Source organism: Marmota monax, unplaced genomic scaffold, assembly GCF_021218885.2.
Source record: "Marmota monax isolate L192 unplaced genomic scaffold, Marmota_monax_Labrador192_F-V1.1 WCK01_AAM20220418_F8-fsc00338, whole genome shotgun sequence".
In the NCBI taxonomy this organism is placed as follows: Eukaryota; Metazoa; Chordata; class Mammalia; order Rodentia; family Sciuridae; genus Marmota; species Marmota monax.
The window spans coordinates 595,427-613,660 of record NW_026693035.1 but is presented as its reverse complement, the minus strand read 5'-3'; the positions used below and the strand labels follow the sequence as shown (position 1 = coordinate 613,660).

The 18,234-nt window shown below is 47.5% G+C and overlaps 1 protein-coding gene across 3 annotated transcripts in view; it reads right to left on the bottom strand.

Annotated features, from left to right (window-relative positions):
* Positions 1-8,909: 8,909 nt before the first annotated feature.
* The window catches only part of Grid2ip (Grid2 interacting protein), a 33,351-nt gene continuing 24,026 nt past the window's right edge, over positions 8,910-18,234 (bottom strand). For all 3 annotated transcript variants that reach the window (XM_046453821.1, XM_046453823.1, XM_046453822.1), the window contains 11 exons: positions 17,335-17,687; positions 16,497-16,913; positions 14,445-14,532; positions 13,567-13,644; positions 12,862-13,058; positions 12,399-12,554; positions 12,175-12,261; positions 11,685-11,814; positions 11,479-11,597; positions 9,553-9,717; positions 8,910-9,328 (listed from right to left, as the gene is read on the bottom strand). In XM_046453821.1, coding sequence (XP_046309777.1) covers positions 9,257-9,328; positions 9,553-9,717; positions 11,479-11,597; positions 11,685-11,814; positions 12,175-12,261; positions 12,399-12,554; positions 12,862-13,058; positions 13,567-13,644; positions 14,445-14,532; positions 16,497-16,913; positions 17,335-17,687 — 1,862 coding nt within the window. In that variant the 3' untranslated portion in view covers positions 8,910-9,256. The remainder of the gene's footprint in view (positions 9,329-9,552; positions 9,718-11,478; positions 11,598-11,684; positions 11,815-12,174; positions 12,262-12,398; positions 12,555-12,861; positions 13,059-13,566; positions 13,645-14,444; positions 14,533-16,496; positions 16,914-17,334; positions 17,688-18,234) is intronic.

Below are 18,234 nucleotides of genomic sequence, written 5' to 3'. Positions count from 1 at the left end.
CCAATTTCCTGAAAGAAAGGACTATATAAAGAGGGATAGAAAACTGGGTACAGTGGTCCATGCCTGTAATCCAGTGACTCAGGAGGCTGAGATAGGAGGATTGCAATTTCAAGGTCAGACTCAGCAATTTAGCAAGCCCCTCAGCAACTTAGTGAGAGAGACCCTGCCTCAAAATTTAAAAAATTTATATGGTGACATATACCTGTAATCACAGCAACCTGGGAGGCTGAAGCATGAGGATTGCAAGTTTGAGACACCAGCAACTTAATGAGTCCTTAAGGACTTCGTGAGACTCAAAATAAAATATTAAAATTAAAAAAGGGTGCTAGGGATGTGACTCAGTTCAATCCCCAGTACCAAAGAGAAAAAAAAATTAAAGGACTGGGGATATAAATCAATGGTAAGGCACCCCTGGATCCAATTGCCAGTACTAAAACAAAAAAGAGACGGAGAGAGAGAGGGAGAGGAAGAAAGAATTGAATTATAGGGAAGGGATTAGTGTGATTTTGTTTGTATGCAGGATAGTTGTCAAATTATTCAATCATGTACTACTTCTGCCCCTCCACATAGCATTATGCTTGCCTTCAAAAATACCCTTTATCAGAAAATGAAAATAATTCTATATACTCAGCAAACTTCTGAACCAAAGACACTTGCTGATACAGAGGTTACAAAATGCATTAAATGGTAAACTATTCTTGGTAAGGGATTTGACTATCAAAGAAGAAAGATTTGTATTACCACATAGAAAAACCATCACAAGCTTCACTTTGATTATTATATGGTGCTTTAAGAATTGTCCCACTGTGTGCTTTTTACTCTGTATTTATTTTTACATAGTGCTGAGGATCGAACCCAGTACCTCATATGTGCAAGACAAGCGCTCTGCCACTGAGCTACAACCCCAGCCCCAATTCCAGGAACTTTTAATGAATTTAAGCTGCATTGCTCAGAAGTAGCCAGTGATGATACTAAGTGGTTCAAAAAATAATTATGTGCATGATGATGTATCATCCCTAATGAAAGGGGGACAGTAAAACATCATGTCCCTGAAAAAATTCTAGAACTTAGCCACATGCTTATGAATTAATGACAGGAAAATGCAAAGCAATTTGTAAACATTTATTTGGTTTATAAGATGGTGGGTTTTGCAGAAGAAAAGGGATTTCAGTCAGATACCCAAACCATGATGATAGATTTGTAATTAAGTGAGAATCCACAAGTGAATTTCAAGATGTAACCAGTAAGTGTTTTTTTTTTCCATTCAGTCCCTTAAATTTTGCAGAAAATCTGATGAGTGGATATTGCCATCTATCCTAGCTGGTGACCTAATGCTGGGTTCATAAAATCTGACTATTCCAATAGTTTAAGAAAACGACAAACACACAGAAGTAGCTTTTCAGAATCTGAGACAGCTCTCTGACCTTAAGGGTCCATGGAAAGAAGGAGAGCCACTGGAATTCTTTATTCTTATATAGGGGACACACAAGGGGGGGGGGGGTTCCATGGAACATTCTATCCCAGTAAGGGCAAAAAGATAGGATTACAAAGGAACAGGTGAGTGTAACTTAACCCTAGTGGGTGACGCCTACTCCTGGAGCCACACCTTGTTATCAGAGCTGGGGTAATGCCCAAGTGACTGTGACCTGGCACTAACCGTGCCAGACTGAATGCAGTAATTGTTCAGAACCCCTTGCATTATCAGGACTTAAGGTGTCTGCATCCAGGGCAGCTCCCAACGAGCAGATTGACAGTGTACAGAGCAACAATGAAAACTTCAATTTTGTCAATAGTTTGAATTGGTATTCCTTCCAGCTGATGAAATTCCAGGAACTAACTATATTTAAAAAAATTTTTTCAGTTGTAGATGGACACACTACCTTTATTTTATTTATTTATTTTTATGTGGTGCTGAGGATCGAACCCAGTACCTCATACATGAGAGACAAGCACTCTGCCACTAAGCTACAACCCCAGCCCCAATTCCAGGAACTTTTAATGAATTTAAGCCGCATTGCTCAGAAGTAGCCAGTGAAGTTACTAACTGGTTCAAAAAATAACTATGTGCATGGTAGGATATATCATCCCTAATGAAAGGGAGACAGTAAAACATCATGTCGCTGAATACTCCATTCTGTTTCCAAAAACAGCCAAGTTAAGGGAACAGTGAGATAAAGCCTGGGCCAGATATCCAAACATATTTTTTTTAAATTTTTTATTGTTGGCTGTTCAAAACATTACATAGTTCTTGATAGATCATATTTCACAATTTGATTCAAGTGGGTTATGAGCTCCCATTTTTACCCCATATACAGATTGCAGAATCACATCAGTTACACATCCATTGATTTACATATTGCCATACTCGTGTCTGTTGTGTTCTGCTGCCTTTCCTATCCTCTACTATCCCCCCTCCCCTCCCCTCCCCTCCCCTCTTACAAACATATTATTTTGAAGACCTTTTCTTTTACATAGTAAGAGTTGGGACAAGTTAGTGTTACCGGTAGAAAGCTACTTTCTTGCATGGTATACCAGAACCGTTGCTCCTTGGGATGTTGGTCCTAGAAGCAGACTAAGCAAGCTGATGCTGGTGATGTCACTGCTTCTGCATCCTAACATAACCCTCTCTCAGTGGGACTGGCACAGAACTGAGGGCACCATGAAAAGGATACATGTTATTTGTTCAGCCAGCCACCATCAGAATAGAAAAGCTCTGTGAAGGAGAGGAGGCACTGCTTAACACTTTGAGGAACAGAGGTCCTATTTGTTCAGCTTATCAGCAATGAACTCTTCCTGAAGCAGTTACTGATCTCTTGTAAGACTTCCCTGATAAATCATATGTCTTGCATGCTGTATCCGGGTACTTTCTTTGGCTTTTCTGAAATCTACCCACTGCCCTGGTACAACTGGACGGTGGATGTGACCTAGAATAAGATACTTAGGCGACAGTGGTGCTGTTCCATCAATAGTATTGTTTCTGCCAAATCTGTGGTCTATATGTGTGTACATGCAGAATGGACTTTCCACGTACTAAAAACAACATAGAAACATGGCACTGAAGATGGAGGAAAAACTGGAGGTGGGCAGTACTGGGATTGAGCCCAGAGGTGCTCTACCATTGAGCTCTACCCCAAGCCCTTTTTTATTTTAGAACAGGGTCTTACTATGTTGCTGAGGCTGACCTTGAACTGGCAATCCTCCTGCCTGAGACTCTGAGTTGCTGGGATTTACAGACATGTGCCACTATCCCTGGTTTCAGAAGATAGAAAGTTTTCATAAGGTATGCTAATGTCAGTGTGTATTGAATCATAGAAAAATTCAAGAACAGTGTCACCTACAAAAAGAATATGAACAATATGAATGTATTCTCCAAGGAGAACCATTCCCTAAAAGAAAAAAAGCATCTGTTCATTACAATATAAGACTTCAAAATATAGTTAATGATCTTAAAAACTGACTAGCTCTTAGGGACTACATCCGTACAATTGTCCATAACTTATATTTGTAATACACTTTTTGTATATTGAATTTTCTTAGTTTTCTTTAATATTTTTAGTTTGTTGTTGTTTGTTTGATTGGTTTGGGGGGTTTTAAAAAATATTTTTTTAGTCGTAGCTAGACATGGTAACTTTATTTTATTTATTTCTTTTTATGTGGTTCTGAGAATTGAATCCAGTGCCTCACATATGCCAGGCAAACGCTCTACTGCTGAGCTACAACCCCAGCCTGGTTTTTGGTTTTGAGGCAGGGTCTCTCTGTGCTGCCCAGGCTGGCCTTGAATTTTTGATCCTCCTACCTTAGCCTCCTATGTAGCTGGGATACTAGGTGTGCACCACTACACCTGATTTATTACTTTTTTAGTTTTTTTAAATTGTCAACATTATTTGTTACAAGTCACTAAGGCTATGTATTTCATCTTCACTTCCCTAGTACTAGAAATACAAGTTATGTAAATAATTTTTTTCCTTTCTTTTTTTTTTTTTCAGTACTGGGGATTAAACTCAGGGCTTCACATATAGGAGGCAACCATTTTAACACTTAACATGTGGGACTTTTTATTTTTCATTTCAGTCAGGGTCTCTCTAAATTGCTTAGGATGTCCTCAAATTTATAATCCTCCTTCCTTAATCTCCAGAGTTGCTGGAATTACAGGGTGTGCCACCATGACTGGTGAGTTATATAAATAATTCTAATCCATTTAATGTATTTTTTTCAAATTTGATTCTCATCAAAAGACTTTGTCATGGTATTTCCAATGACTGCGAATATAAAGCTGGGTGGATATAATTAGAAATGTGTTATCACAATGTTGACTTTGTTAAGCATTGTTCATGTACATGAAAACGGTGAAACTTCCTCAATAAATAAAGAGATATCCTTTCTGTACATATGCATTTGTGAAAGATAAAATTGAGATCTCAGCTCTTTGGATCACTGCATACATGGTAGTAACCCATTGCAGTTTTTTGTGTTTTTTAAAACATATTTTTACAAGCATAAACACATGTTCATTTATTTTTTAGCTGTAGTTGGGCACAATATCTTTATTTTTATTATTTATTTATTTATTTACTTCTTTATCAAAAAGTATTTTTCATGTGGTGCTGAGGTTCAAACCCAGGGCCTCACACGTGCTAGGCAAGCACTCTACTGCTGAGCCACAACCCCAGCGCCCCCATTGCAGTTTTTGATGGATCTCATCAAAAGACTTTGTCATGGTATTTCCAATGACTGCAGATATAAAGCTGGGTGGATACAATTAGAAATCATAGTGATACATGTTAATACATTTGGTTTTTGACATATTTTTTATGAATACATTTTGTCTCTTCATAACCATTATATACATGTGTGATTCTTATGATGAACCTGTGTTTATGCTTGTAAAAATATGTACGTTATTGGGCTGGGATTGTAGCTCAGTGGTAAAGCTCCTGCCTGCACATGAGACACTGGATTTGATCCTCAGCACCACATAAAAATAAATAAATAAAATAAAGGTATGGTGTCCGTCTACAACTAAAAAATATTTTTAAAGAAATATGTTATTAATGTCTATTGGGGTGGTCTATAAAGTGTTCTGTTTATGTTTTTCAAATAAATCCATTTAAAATGTAAATTAATATCTTTAAAATATTTTTTTTCTTTTGGTACCGGGGGTTGAACCCAGGGACACTTTATCACTAAGCTATTTCCCCAGTCCTTTTTTATTTTATTTATTTATTTATTTTTGAGACAGTGTCTTGCTAAGTTGCTGAGGATCTTACTAAGTTGCCAAGGCTGGCCTTAAACTTGTGATTCTCCTGCCTCAGCCTCCCAAGTCACTGTACCCAGCATTAAAAGAATTCTTTAAAAATATTTTTTTTCATGGCTGGAGATATAGCTCAATGGTAGAATGCTTGCCTAAGACCCTGGGATAAAACCCAGTACCACACAAAAATATTTTTCCATAATTATGTTTTGGGGATTTTTTTATATTTTTGGGCAATATTTGGGATTATGGCATTTGGAGTTTTGTCTTTCCAGATTATGTAAAAACTTTGAGCATGCTACCTAGTAACGTCAACTGATACTACTACTTGGAAAGATGGTGCATATTTAGGCTATGTTGTTTTGTTATATTATTCAGAGATAACTTTATGAGGCATTAATTGTTTGCATCCACACCTTGTCATTTGGTAATGAATTACAGGGAAGGGACATGTACTGGTTTTCACGTAGGACTATGCACTGACTCTGGAGTAGAACCATCATAAAATATAGGAAACTAAACTCAAGAGAGGCTGACCCATAAGATGTCTGCTGCACCCAGCATTGTGCTTGGCACAAGTCAGAAAGTATTGGCAGTTGGGTGCAGCGATGCATGCTTATAATCCCAGTGACTTGGGAGGTGGAGGCAGGAAGATATTGCAAGTTCGAAGCCAGCCTCAGCAACTTAGTGAGGCCCTGAACAACTTAGTGAGACCCTGTTTCAAAATAAAAAAATAAAAAGGACTGAGGATGTGGCTCAGTAGTAAACACTCAATCCCCTGACTTCAGTCCCTATACCAAAAAAAAAAAAGCAAATGCATTTATGCATGAAGAGAGCTCACTGAGCATGTTAAAAATACTCTGCTCTGATGTTGATCCATAATGGTGGGGGGCAGGCAAGGGAATAATGGAGGAAATTTGGATTGGCAGAGGGGAGTGAGGGGGTAAATAGGGTGTTGGGGGAGATGGTGGAATGAAAGACATTATTACCCTATGTACAGGTATGATTGCACAAATGGTGTGATGCTCCATCATGTACAACCCAAGAAATGAAAAGTTGTTCTCTGTTTGTATAAAAAATAAAATTGAAAACAAAACACCATATTCTAAAAACATCCATTGATAGATATGTTAATCAACCCTCTTAGGATTGCAAGTGACTGAAACCCATTCAAACCAGCTCTAAACCAAGAAATTAAAATATAATTTGAACATTTAAAAATGGAGGGGGACTGGATGACTTGGAAACTGACAAGTCCAGAAATCTACTTCAGGCACATTGGGATCCAGGGACAGAGATGTACATGATGATCTTCTCTTTCGGCTTTACACCCAGATGTCTCTCACCAGGTTTCCATCTTCAGTACACCAACAGTTCCAGAGGAAAGGAAGCCTCCCTTTTCACAGTTTCAGCTCAGGTCTTAGATTGACTCTGAGCTGCCCACCCAGACACGAGACCATTCATTTCCAATCAGCACAACTCCAAGGCCTGGGAGTAGGGGAGGGATCATTTCCCAAAGGAAAAATGAAGCTTTTCTCAGCAGAAGGGTGAGATTGTTTGCTGGGCAGGCTCAACCCACTGCTGCCCACTGGACTGATAATCAGCAAAGGAGTCAGGACTAGGTGAGGGAAACATGCCATATGGAGACACTTGGGATAGAAAACCAAGCAGTGCTGGTTCCAGGCAGGATCAGGACCATGTGGAGCTTTAAGGAGCATGGGATCTGCACCAGTGTCCAGCCGAAAGGCCATGTAGTAGATTGATTGCAAAAATGGTCCACCTGAATCCCACACCCTGTGCAGTGTGGTTTTTGCAACATCTCCCATTTAGAGTGGAATCTGGGTTGGAGATTTAGCTCAGCAGTATAGCACTTACCTGGCTGGCATGCACAAAGTCCCAGGATCCATCCCCAGCACTGGGAAAAAAAACTGGAGCCAATTTCAAAATAAAATAAAATAATAAAATTTGTGCTTCCCTTGTCATTGGTATTGATAACAGAATGTGATGGAAAAGATATTGTGCTATATGTGAACCTAAACCTCGAGAGATCCTTTGTGCCTTTGCTTCTTTGTTCTTTTGTTCCCCTGCCTCCCTCTTGTAAATGATCCTGGCTATTTGGGAGCAGGATGAGAGACCACATGAGATTGTCCCAGGTTTCTCAGCCAACACCCCAGACACGGGAGATAACCCTGCATGATTAGCAAAGCTGCTTAACTGATTCACACTGACCACAGATGCATGAGAGCATCCTCAGAGCCCAGCTCAGATCAGAACTTCCAGTGATCCCATACACTCTTGAGCAGTAAGTGGTTGTCATTTTAAACCACAGATTTTGGGGACAGTTTGTTACACAGCATTATTGAGGCAAACAGGTAAGAGATACAAGGTATGTTAGGGGAAATCTAACTAGTGGTTGGTTTGCCAAACCATGCAATCCAGGGGCTGGATCTTCTGGAGTAAGTAACTGTTTCAAACTTTCAGTAAACTACTAGAGAAGCTAGTTTGGCCTGGAGTTCCAGTCTATCATCTCTACACATCACACACAGGGACTTTAACTGACCTGACATATTTCCCAGAGACACAAGCACTGAGATTTGTGGAATCTATTCAGCTTGAGCTGCTGGGGATAAGTGTACCCCACTAGCCAAATTCCTGCTTGAAGTACACGTTTTGGTTTAAACATTTTTATATGATGGTGGTGAATGGGAACAAAGAAGGAATGTAAATGGGCCTTAAAGAGGAAAGTTGTGGAAGACTGGGAAGAACCAAATGGGTCCCAAATTCTGCCCATGAGCAGCATTAACCATTTGCTGTAGTGTAAGAAAAAAAAAATCCAAGAGACAAGTTAAAAGCCCATTTCAGACTTCTCTGGAAGAACCGGTCACAGAAGAGGGAACAGGCAAAGCTGCCTGTCGCAGGGATCTACCAATCAGCATGGAAAACTAGTTGATATCCTTCCCTGCTCACAGCTCCACCTGCTCCAGGCATCCAGGTAACTCCCTTCTCTCTCCCCAGACATATATAAAGTGGCCTCCTGGATCCCACACATGTCCCAGATTGTGTCATCTGCTCCCAAACCTGCCCTGATTCACATGACCTGTTCCAGGAAACATCAGCACCCATCCCAGTGAGAAACATGGCAATCAGCCACCAAATCCCACTCACCCACCACTTCAACATCTCCCTGTTCTCCTGCCCTGACTCTGAAGATTCCCAGCCCACTCCCAACCTCCCTGCTAAGAATCTGGCCACCTCTGCAGTGGACTTGACTTTATCCACTGGTTCTAAACCTCAATTCTGCAGTCTAACATAACAGGTCTTCCTCTTCCAAGCCTTCCCTGTATCTCCCTGGCTTCTCTCCTCTGGTCATCTCCTTCCAACTTCCCAGACCTGGCTTGCCCCGTGTCTCCAGGGCCTAGGTGCTTTGGACTCTTCATCCTGCCTGCCCACCTGCCTTGCCCAGAGCAAGCTGCCTTCTGATGCTGGCATGAGTGTGCTCCAGGTCACCTGTCTCCTCACCAGGACCCATTCGAGCAGGCTCAAGAAGAGGTTCACAATCTCCTGCCAGCTGGCGCACTCCTCACAGCCCCAGACACTGCCCCAGGTTGGTGACCACTTCACAATCCACCTGCAGGCTGATGTCCCAGGGTCTCACAGAAGTACTTTATTCTATTCAACAGGCCAGGAAGGGATGTGGGGAGGTGGGGTGACCACAAGAAGCCCATGGAGCACGGGACGAGGCCAGGCCACCCTGCCTATCCCCCCTGCCCCGAGAGTCCCAGCTGGCCTGCAGCGGGACACAGCAGGCAGGGAGGCCCGGACTGTTCTACGGTCTGCGGCTGAGGTAGCTGGAGACATGGGCATGCCCAGGCCCTTCCCTCAGGCAGCCACACTGTGCACTCACCAGCCTGAACCTCGGTGGCATGCAGGCTGCCTACCCTCTGGGGTGAAGCCTCCGGTGTCCTTTTCAGTGCTCAGGCCACAGAGAATGAGGTGTGGCTGCTGTCACCAGGCCAGGGGTGAAGCCATCCCAGAGCTGCGTGGGCCCTCCCCGGCCTGCAAGTCGCTGAGTGCTCGCTGGGAGACAGGAGAACAAGGGGTGAGGGTGGTCACTGGTCCCATGCCTTCCTCTTCCTTTTACCAACCCACACCACCAAGGCTGAGGTTGTGGCTTGCTCTTGTCCAGGAGTGGGGCATATAATTCCCTGGAACCCTTTTTCAGTAAGGCTTCAAGGAGGATGCCCCTAGATGACCTCTGGCCCCAACCTCCCCTAAGGGACCCTTTAGCCACTTTGGCTCACCTCGAACTTGCTCATGAATTCCGCAAAAATGCCGAAGAAGGCCTCAGAGGTGGTGGCTTTGGAATCCTCCCCAAAGAAGGCCAGTGCCTTGCTCAGTTCCTCCATGGCCTCTCGCTGCAGCCCATCCAGTGCCCGAAGTGCAGGCTGGGCGGTCTCCAGGAAGGACTAAGGGGCCTTCATTAAGGAAACAGCCAACCCTCTGGTGCCCTCCCATTTACCTTGCTGGGCAGTGACCCCAGACATCATCCTAGCTGCCCCACTCCCTTTCTGCCTGAGACCTTTGGAGGGACAGGCCCTGTATTAGCAGGGAATGTGCCCTGTTCTGGTCACTGACTATTAAGCTATTCTTGGAAACTGCCACAACTCCCAAGCCTTAGTCCTTCCTGGAGAGAGCCTTAGCCCTTCTTCCCTAGAGCTCTGCCTAGAGGAAGGCTTCTGCCCCAACCATCCAGTTTATAGTGGCTCCTTCTGTCACTAAGCCTTACACTTTTTTCTATACTATTTGGCACTATGTGAAACCATTCACAGGTTCATTCCCTGTGGTAATGCAGGCCTATGCCCTACATATACCTCAAGTGCTTAGGATAGCAACTGTGTTCTTGTAAAAGATTTAGCAGCTCAATTGCTACCACTTTCTAGCATTTAAGCTGCGCCAAGCTTTGTTCTAAGCCCTCTACACATTCTTGTTTAATCATCATAATACCTCTATGAAGTACATTATTACTATTTTATATGTGAAGACGTTTAAGTACAAAGAACTTTAGAAACTAGCCCAAGATCACACAATAAGCTCTATGCCTGAGCCAGAGATAGTTAGTGTCAGAACCAGGGTCAAAACCCATCTGCATCATAACCAGATAATGACCACATGGTCCACTTCTTACCTCTCCTTAAGAAGAAGTAAAGTAGGCCCAGAGAAGTAAGGGGCTTGCCTAAAGTCACACAGTGACTAACTGAGTCAGGATTTGAGCCTAAGCCTGTCTAATGCCTAGGGTTAAAGTCCCTCTGAAGAGGCTGCCCTTGAATGACCACCCAATCTCTCTGTGAAGACCTCTAAACCCATGGAAGCAGAGAGGACACCCCTGAATTGAGTGATATGAAGTGGACTGATCCCTACCTGAATTGCCTTAGTTTCCATATCTGCAAAAATCTGGGTGTTACATGGGTGAAAGGGAATGGGAATGAGAAGCATCTTACACAAACCACAGTATTTGCCTGAGAGGAAAGAGGGGATCGGTATCAAATTCCTACCTTGAGCTGGGGAGGAAGCTTAATGATAGAATGCTCAACTAGCATGTGTTAAGCTCCGGGTTTGATCTCCAGCATCAGGGAAAAAAAAAAAAAATCCTACCTGGACACACCCCCAGCAGGCTATGTGCTGGAGTCAAGGACACATGGCTGGTGCTTGCCAGGTGAGGGCCAACTGCCCCGGCTATAGGTACAGGCCCCAGAGCCCTCCTTCTTGTCTAGCTCTACCCTCAGCAAGAAAAACCTTGTTTTCTTTCCCCCCCTAAGGGGTGTTGGGACCATAGAAGGGGACAGGGAGAAGAGTCACATGCCCTTCCCCCAGTCCTCCCTGCTGGCCAGGCTCTATTGGAGGGTTTAGCGAAAATGTTCCCCTTTCCTAAAAAGCCTCCCCTTGTATCTTATGACTTATATCCGGGTTCCACTGCCTACAGAGAAACAAAGGGGAAGGCAACAGCTATGGGACAACCTACAGAGTTCTGGCCTCAGTTACTCAGATTTGTCATGAGTACTTGGATTCTACATGATCCAGGATGAAACCTCTTCCAGGATCCCTGGATGCACAACAACCTGAGCCCAGAATCTCTGCTGGGGTCTGCAGTGGCCACTGGAGCCACTGCTGGTTCTATCCAGCCACCCCATGGCCCAGCATGGTGCTGGTACAGGCTGCTCAGAGGATACCGCCATGACCACAGCAAACCTGTCCTCACTGGAGGGGGACATGGTCTGGCAGGCAGCCTGAATCTCACTGATGGTGCCATGGAGGTCAGCCAGGTCGCCAGTCAGGGCCCGTTGGTTCACTACAGGAATGAACAGAAGGCTCGTGGAGTCACATTTACAGCCCAGGACAGCACGTGTCTGCCTCCCCACCTATCTACCCAGCCTACCTTTGGCAGCCAGGGGCACGGTGGGCAGGTCCTGAGCAAAGCCCAGGAGTTCAGGGAAGTGCTGGCTCAGCGATTTGGCAAGGATGTGCAGGAAGGTGGACTTCCCATCCACTGTCTTGGTGGAGTTCAGCTGCAAGTGATCCCCAATATACATCCTCCTCAAAGACCATACCAATTTCTGGTCACACATGGCCCCAGCTTCTCCTGGACTGTGGCACCAATTCTTGGTCTTTGAACTCTCTTTCTGACTCACCTCACCCTCTCCTCTTTTCCAGTTTCGGAGGCTTGGCACCTTCCCCACCCCTAACCTCAACATCTGCTGCAGTCACATTCTGGCTTCTGTGCAGCCAGCATTTCCCCTGGGGTGGGGGAATGGCCCTCCTGGGTCATGCTGTTTTTCTCCTCCCCTCTGTCACAACTTGTATTAGGTTTGGCCAGGGAGCCTGGAGGGTAGAGAGAGCTAGTCAAATTACTGCTGACTGGCTCTTACCTCTGTCAGAAAGTTGATCTTGAAGCCTGTGGTCTTGTTGGTTTTGGGCTGTCCATCGTTGAGATAGTTGCCCATGGCCAAAACAAACTGTGGGGAGGAAGATGGGTAGATTGTGGTGCTCCCCTCACCACCCACCCACCCCCAGGCCCAGGTGTCAGGATGGGTCTCCAAGGATGGCATCTACGGGGAGCACAGTAGCTGGTTGGGGAACGAAGCATCCTGACCTCCAAAATCTTGGCGAGTTTCCGGCTGTTTTTAAGCTCAAGGGAAGCCTGTCGTAAGCATTGGAGGCTGCCTCGGATCTCCTCTGTCTTCTCCTGTAGGGTGGCCTGGAAGTGGAGGCTGCGCAGTCGAGTTTTATATTCAGGAACCGACAGCATCTGACGTAAATTCAGGGAGGGACTCACCCTTCGCTTTCCAGGGGGACCCACTGCCCGACAGAGACCTGGGTTGGGGGCTGGCTGCCTGGGCCAGCTATGCCCTTAAGAAAAGTAAGCATGACCCCTAGGGGACACTCTTATCCCATCTACCTTGGCCCTGGTTGGGCACTGGCCATTAAAGGCGTTAAACTGGTCTAAGCACGGCGGGGGAACCCAAGGGGCGCGGGACAGAACAGTCCCCGGTCACAGAGGGGAGCCTTGACCCAGGAGGCCTTGGCCTCAGGGGCGGAGGTCGCGGCCGAGGCACCTGAAGAATGAACTGATCGGGCTCGCTGAGGCGACCGGGCGCCTCACGGAAGGCCTGGTAGCGCTGCTCCTCGTCGGCATCGGGCGCGAACAGCAGCAGCTGCGCCAGATGCGCGGGCTCCAAGCGCCGGGGCTCCATGTTCATGAGCACCTGCCGCAGTTCGGCGGGACTCAGCTTCAGGTGAGCTAAGAGAATGGCTGTGGGCAGGACCGCAAGGGTGAGCCGGGGGCGTGACCAGGGCGGGGAGGGGCGGGGACAAGAACGGGGGGCGGGACCTACAATAGGCTCCGCAGCGGGTGCGCGGGGGCGGTCCCAGAGGACAGGCTGATTAAAGGGTTAGGGCGGGATCTTCAAGGAGAAGGACCAAGACCCTAGGTGGGGCCCGCAGGGGTGGGGCCAGGAGCTAAGCAAGGGTCTGCGGGCTGCAGAGTGGAGGATGTGGCTGGAAGCGGGACTAGAACTGGGAGCCGATTGCAGAGGGTGGGGCCAATACAGGATGAAGCCAAGGTTGGCACCAGCGATCAGATGGAATTCCCACCCCCCAGCTATAGGGCCTAGGAGGGGGGCCTTCAGTCGGCCTGGCGACAGGTGTCCTGGTCCCCATAGATAATTCCTGTTATCCCTCCAGCAGGGTCCAAGTCTCTATGGCCCAGAGAAAGGGCCACCAACAGCCCCAAGAATCCTTGGGGTTCTGTGGCCTCTCACAGGTGTTGTAGGCCTTCTTGTGAGACAGGATCTCCACCACCTCCTTCTTTCGGAAGGGCTCAGGCCCAGGCACTGGCTCTGGAAGAGAAATTGGACAGTTTAATGGAGAGGAGGAGATACACGGTGGGGTGGGGTCCTAGGCTGGGGCTGCCTTAGCTGGGCCTAGGGGAGGGGCAGCCACACTCAACTGCCCAGGGCCTCCCTCCTTCCAAGCACCACCTTGACTGGATCAGAGCCAGATGTCCGTATCGCCCTCATACCTCAGTCTCCCATTGAAGATCTGAATGCATTTAGTGTGTAAGGTGTGTTTATCCCCTCACTGTCATCTTCCCAAATGCCCTCTCTCCCTTGAGCCCTCTGGACCCAGCTAGCAGGACAATGAAAAGAAATGACCTCTGGAACTTTCAGATGATTCCTGAATGTACAAGTCAGTCTTTCTCCTTCGTCCTGTGACCACACACTGGGCTTCTTGGAGTCCCACCCAAACACAATAGAGTGATACCCATAAAGGGATGAGGGGAGAAGGAGAAAGAGATGTTTGTAGATGCTTTCTGTTTACCCTATTCCGCCTGTGTGACTTTGACCAAATTACCTAGCCTCTCAGATCTTCCTCACTAGGAAGGGGAGGTGATCCCAGTGTCTACCTTGCAGAGTTGTCAAGGGATTAATGTAGAAGTGAGGTCACCTGACATTAAATGTCAGCTTTTATTATTATCTCCACTTTGAGATGGGAAAAACTAACGGGGCTTGAAGGTTTGAAGATATGTTAGCCAAATAGCAGTTAGGGCAGGCTTTGGGGACTCTGACCCTAAGGAAACCACAAAAGGCAGCAGGTTGCAATGCCCTCTGAACTTCCCCCAGGACCACAGGCCACTCACTAGTAGGTTTCTGGGTGCCGAAGTGAAGCTCCAGGTCGAGGTATTTCACCATGTCACTCAGTTTATCGTAGTCAGAGTCCTCCCCGAGCTGTGAGGGAGTAAGGGGAGGTTCAGAGGAGGAGGAACAGCAACAGCTGGACTGCCCTCTCCAGCTGTCCACTCTGCAGGCTGTCCTGGGCTTGAGGGATGAAGTCCAAAACAGGAGACTAGTACAGAAAAAGCTAAATCATTCAAGTTCTCAGGTGAGGAACTGTCTCCCCTTGTAGTCAATAATACAGCCATTCTTGGGACCCCATCCATGCTGAAACTGGGCTGGAGCAGGGGATGTAAAGAAGTTGTCTCCTTTGCAGGGAGTGAGCTCACCCCAGGCCATCCTGGGCAGACAGAGCTGGGGCTGGGGGAACCTAAGCAGTAAAGGCCACGGGCTGGAAGCTGGACAGGTGGCTGAGATGATCTAAGAAGGAGGGGACCCTCTGGGGCTTGGACAGGGAGTGAGGATGGAGTGGTTGCCCATGGAGAGATCCCAAAGGGAGAGTAGTCTCAGAATATGGCCACATGTCAGAGACAATTAGCATGGAATTGGACTTGGCCACATGGGTGGCCTGTCACACAGGGTTTTCCAGCTTTGATAACCAGTGGAAGGACTATACTGTGGAGCAAATCTCAAGGACTCACCTAACGCTTGTAGGACTAGGTCTGCAGGGGACCCAGTAGGTGTCCTGCTGAAAATCTTTTTATTAGCAACATGGAAAGATTTCTTGGAGATATGGGCTGATGCCATCTAGGATGGGAAGGCAGGAAAAATAACCGAGACCCAGGACATGGCCAAGAGGAACAATGACAAGCGTAACCTGAACAGCGTGGTTACGTGTGAGGGCATGTTGTTGGTCCCAAGAAGATGAAGAGACTGACGTTGAGGATGAGGTTGGGCAAGACCTCTGTGATGGGGCAGGCCCAGAAGCAGGAGGGATCCCAGGCCATATTTAAAGAAGAATGGTATCCAAGTCAAAGGAGGTATGCTCTCTCCTCTGAATTGATCAAGTCCCACTGGGAGCTTGGAGACTGCTCTGTGACAAGGGCTTAACCACTGGACTATGGAGCTAGAAAACACATTGTAGGGGAATGACCTAAAGAATAGGTGTAGAGTGAATCTTGTTCATCTTACAGGTTAGCTGGTTTGTGGATAAAACAATATACTTGCTCTGCCTTATTTAAAGGGCCAGACAGAAAAGAGGGCAAGGGAATCTTGGAAAGACAGGAATTCAGAGGAATATAAAGAAAGATGGTTACATGTATCCAGTGAGGGGCTAGGGTTGTGGCTCAGTGGCAGAGCTCTTGCCTAGCACATGCAAGGCCCTGAGTTTGAGCCTCAGCACCACATAAAAATAAATAAATAAAATAAAGGTATTGTGTCCAACTACAATTAATTTTTTTTTAATTATCCAGTGAGGGATGGAAGACCTCAACAGGTAGCAAGTTCCCCACTGGTGAAGGTATTCAAGTATAAATACATACTGGGAGAATATTCAAGCATCAAAGTGGAAAGGTTGCGACTAATATGCAGTTGGGACCAGATGTTTTTTTAAAAACCTAGGAGAAACTAGCCCAGCCTCAAGAGTGACAGGTTTCGGGCTGGGGTTCTGGCTCAGTTGGTAGAGCGCTTGCCTCGACATGCAAGGCCCTGGGTTCTATCCTAAGCACCACGTAAAAACAAATAAATGAAATAAAGGTATTGTGTCTGTCTACAACTAAAAAAAAAAAAAAGTGACAGGTTTCAAAGGTTGGTGTGGGATATTTCCAAGTGTCCCCAGTGGTTTAGCGACACAGACTAGATTGGATTTGGACTGGGCCGGATGTGGATCTGCACTGACCAACAAGGTAGGTGTGTCCTTGGACCGGATCTTCACACCTCCTCTGCTTAAAGTGGGGAGGATCAGAGAGTGTTCCAACCAGCATTGGAAGGGGCCTGGAGGATGATGGGTCTTGTCTTCAATGCTGCTGTCTAGGCCACCCACCCCTGTTTGGGACACCCATGGGTCCCAGGTCACCTACCTGCCCCCAAATGGTGCCTTCTGAGTTTTCCACCTGCTCCCACCGCAAGCGCTTGACACTCATGTGGCTTGTCTCACTGCGCCGATGGCCCAGGCCCCGGGATAACATGGGGGGTGCACAGGGCACAGGTGGAGGAAGGGGGGGTGGGGGTGGGGGTGGGACTGGGTGACCAAGCTGGGTAAGGGGCTTGGTCAGGGCTTGAGTGGGGCCCCTGGTACTATCAGAGGTGCGGGAGCTGGGCTTGGGATCATGGAAAGGCAGGGGTGGTGGTGGGGGGGGACTGAGTGGGGGTGGGGGAATGTGATCAGAGATGGAAGAGTAAGTCAGGGAACTGCCCTCTTCACTGCTGCTGAGACACTCGCTGGCACTGCTCCGCTCGTTGGTCACAAAGCTGCCCTGGTCATCATGGAAGCTCATCTGGTGGGAGTGGGAGGAAATAAGTAAGGAGAGGGACAGGCCAGGCCCAGAGAGACCAGGGCATGTGGATAAAGCATGGGGTCAGAGATTAGAGAACCTGGGATGAGGATAGGACTGTCTCATGGTCGCCTGAAGATGGGATGGCTTGGGAGTGTAGCCTGGGATAAGGAAGGGGCTAATGTGAGATAAGTGTGTGGGGTAGCCTCAGGCATAGGATGGGCCAGTGTGGGAAAGGAAAAGCCTTGTGGTTTAACCTGAGGCTGTGAGGGGGTAGCCCAGGATGAGGAATGGGGTAGCCTGGGGGTATAGAGGATAGCTTTGAACAGGGGCAGATTCCCAGGGCAGGAAGCTTCTTGCAGGGGCCAGGGGATGCAGTTTCCCTGACCAAGCTCCACACTCATCTCCCCCCTTGCATGCCCACCTCCTCATAATCATTCTCAGGTGTCAGGAAATCATCCACGATGACCCTGGGGCCCAGTTGCTCGCTCAGCACATCCAGAAAGTGGTCCGTGTCCCGGCTCCGGATGGGGCGGGAGAAGGTGAAGAGCTTCCTGCGGCTGGGCGGGCGGGCAGGGTCCGGGCTGGGGGGGCTGTCAGGGTGGATGGGCCCGGGGCCTGGCTGGGGGGAGGGCGCCCTGCTGCTGTCCAGGCTGGCGTAAGGGTGGGACTCGGAGCTGCTGGGGGAGGCCAGGCCCCCTGAGCACAGCGGGTCGTAGCAGGGGGAGGGCAGGAGCCGCTCACTGGGCCAGGAGACTCCGGACAGGGTCCTGGGCCCTGGGTGGGGGATGGAGTATGAGGTTCAAGGTTCCAGGCACAGGCTGGAGGGGAGCCCTGGGGAAAGTTGGCTCTGTATCCAGGACACTCCCCTTTCCCTCTTTGAGCATAGTACTGGAAGCCCCTGGGTGACCCTGCCTCTAAGGCTTCAGAGACCAGACTGGGTACAGAGAGCACAGCTTGGATCCAGATCAGCCAGACTCTAGCTCATCTGGGAAACCATCTTCCCAACTGGGTCACTCACACAGAGTAATGCATGCACTTAATAGTTTATCCAAGAGCCGAGTGCTAACCTAGGGACTTCTCTGGGGGCATTCCTCTGTTTTTGCAAATTCATAGCTGTGGTGAGGACCCTGGGAACAACAAAGGGGCTGAGGCAAGCTAGACCTTGATGGATGATACCCATGCACGGAAGCCTTTGGGATTCCCCACAGTCTAGCTGCACACACTTTAGGGGTGTGACTGGAAGTGGGAATGACACCTGGAAAGCCAGCCAGAAGGACAGAAGCCAGTGCACCCTCAGGACCAGAGGCTGGATGAGCCCCTA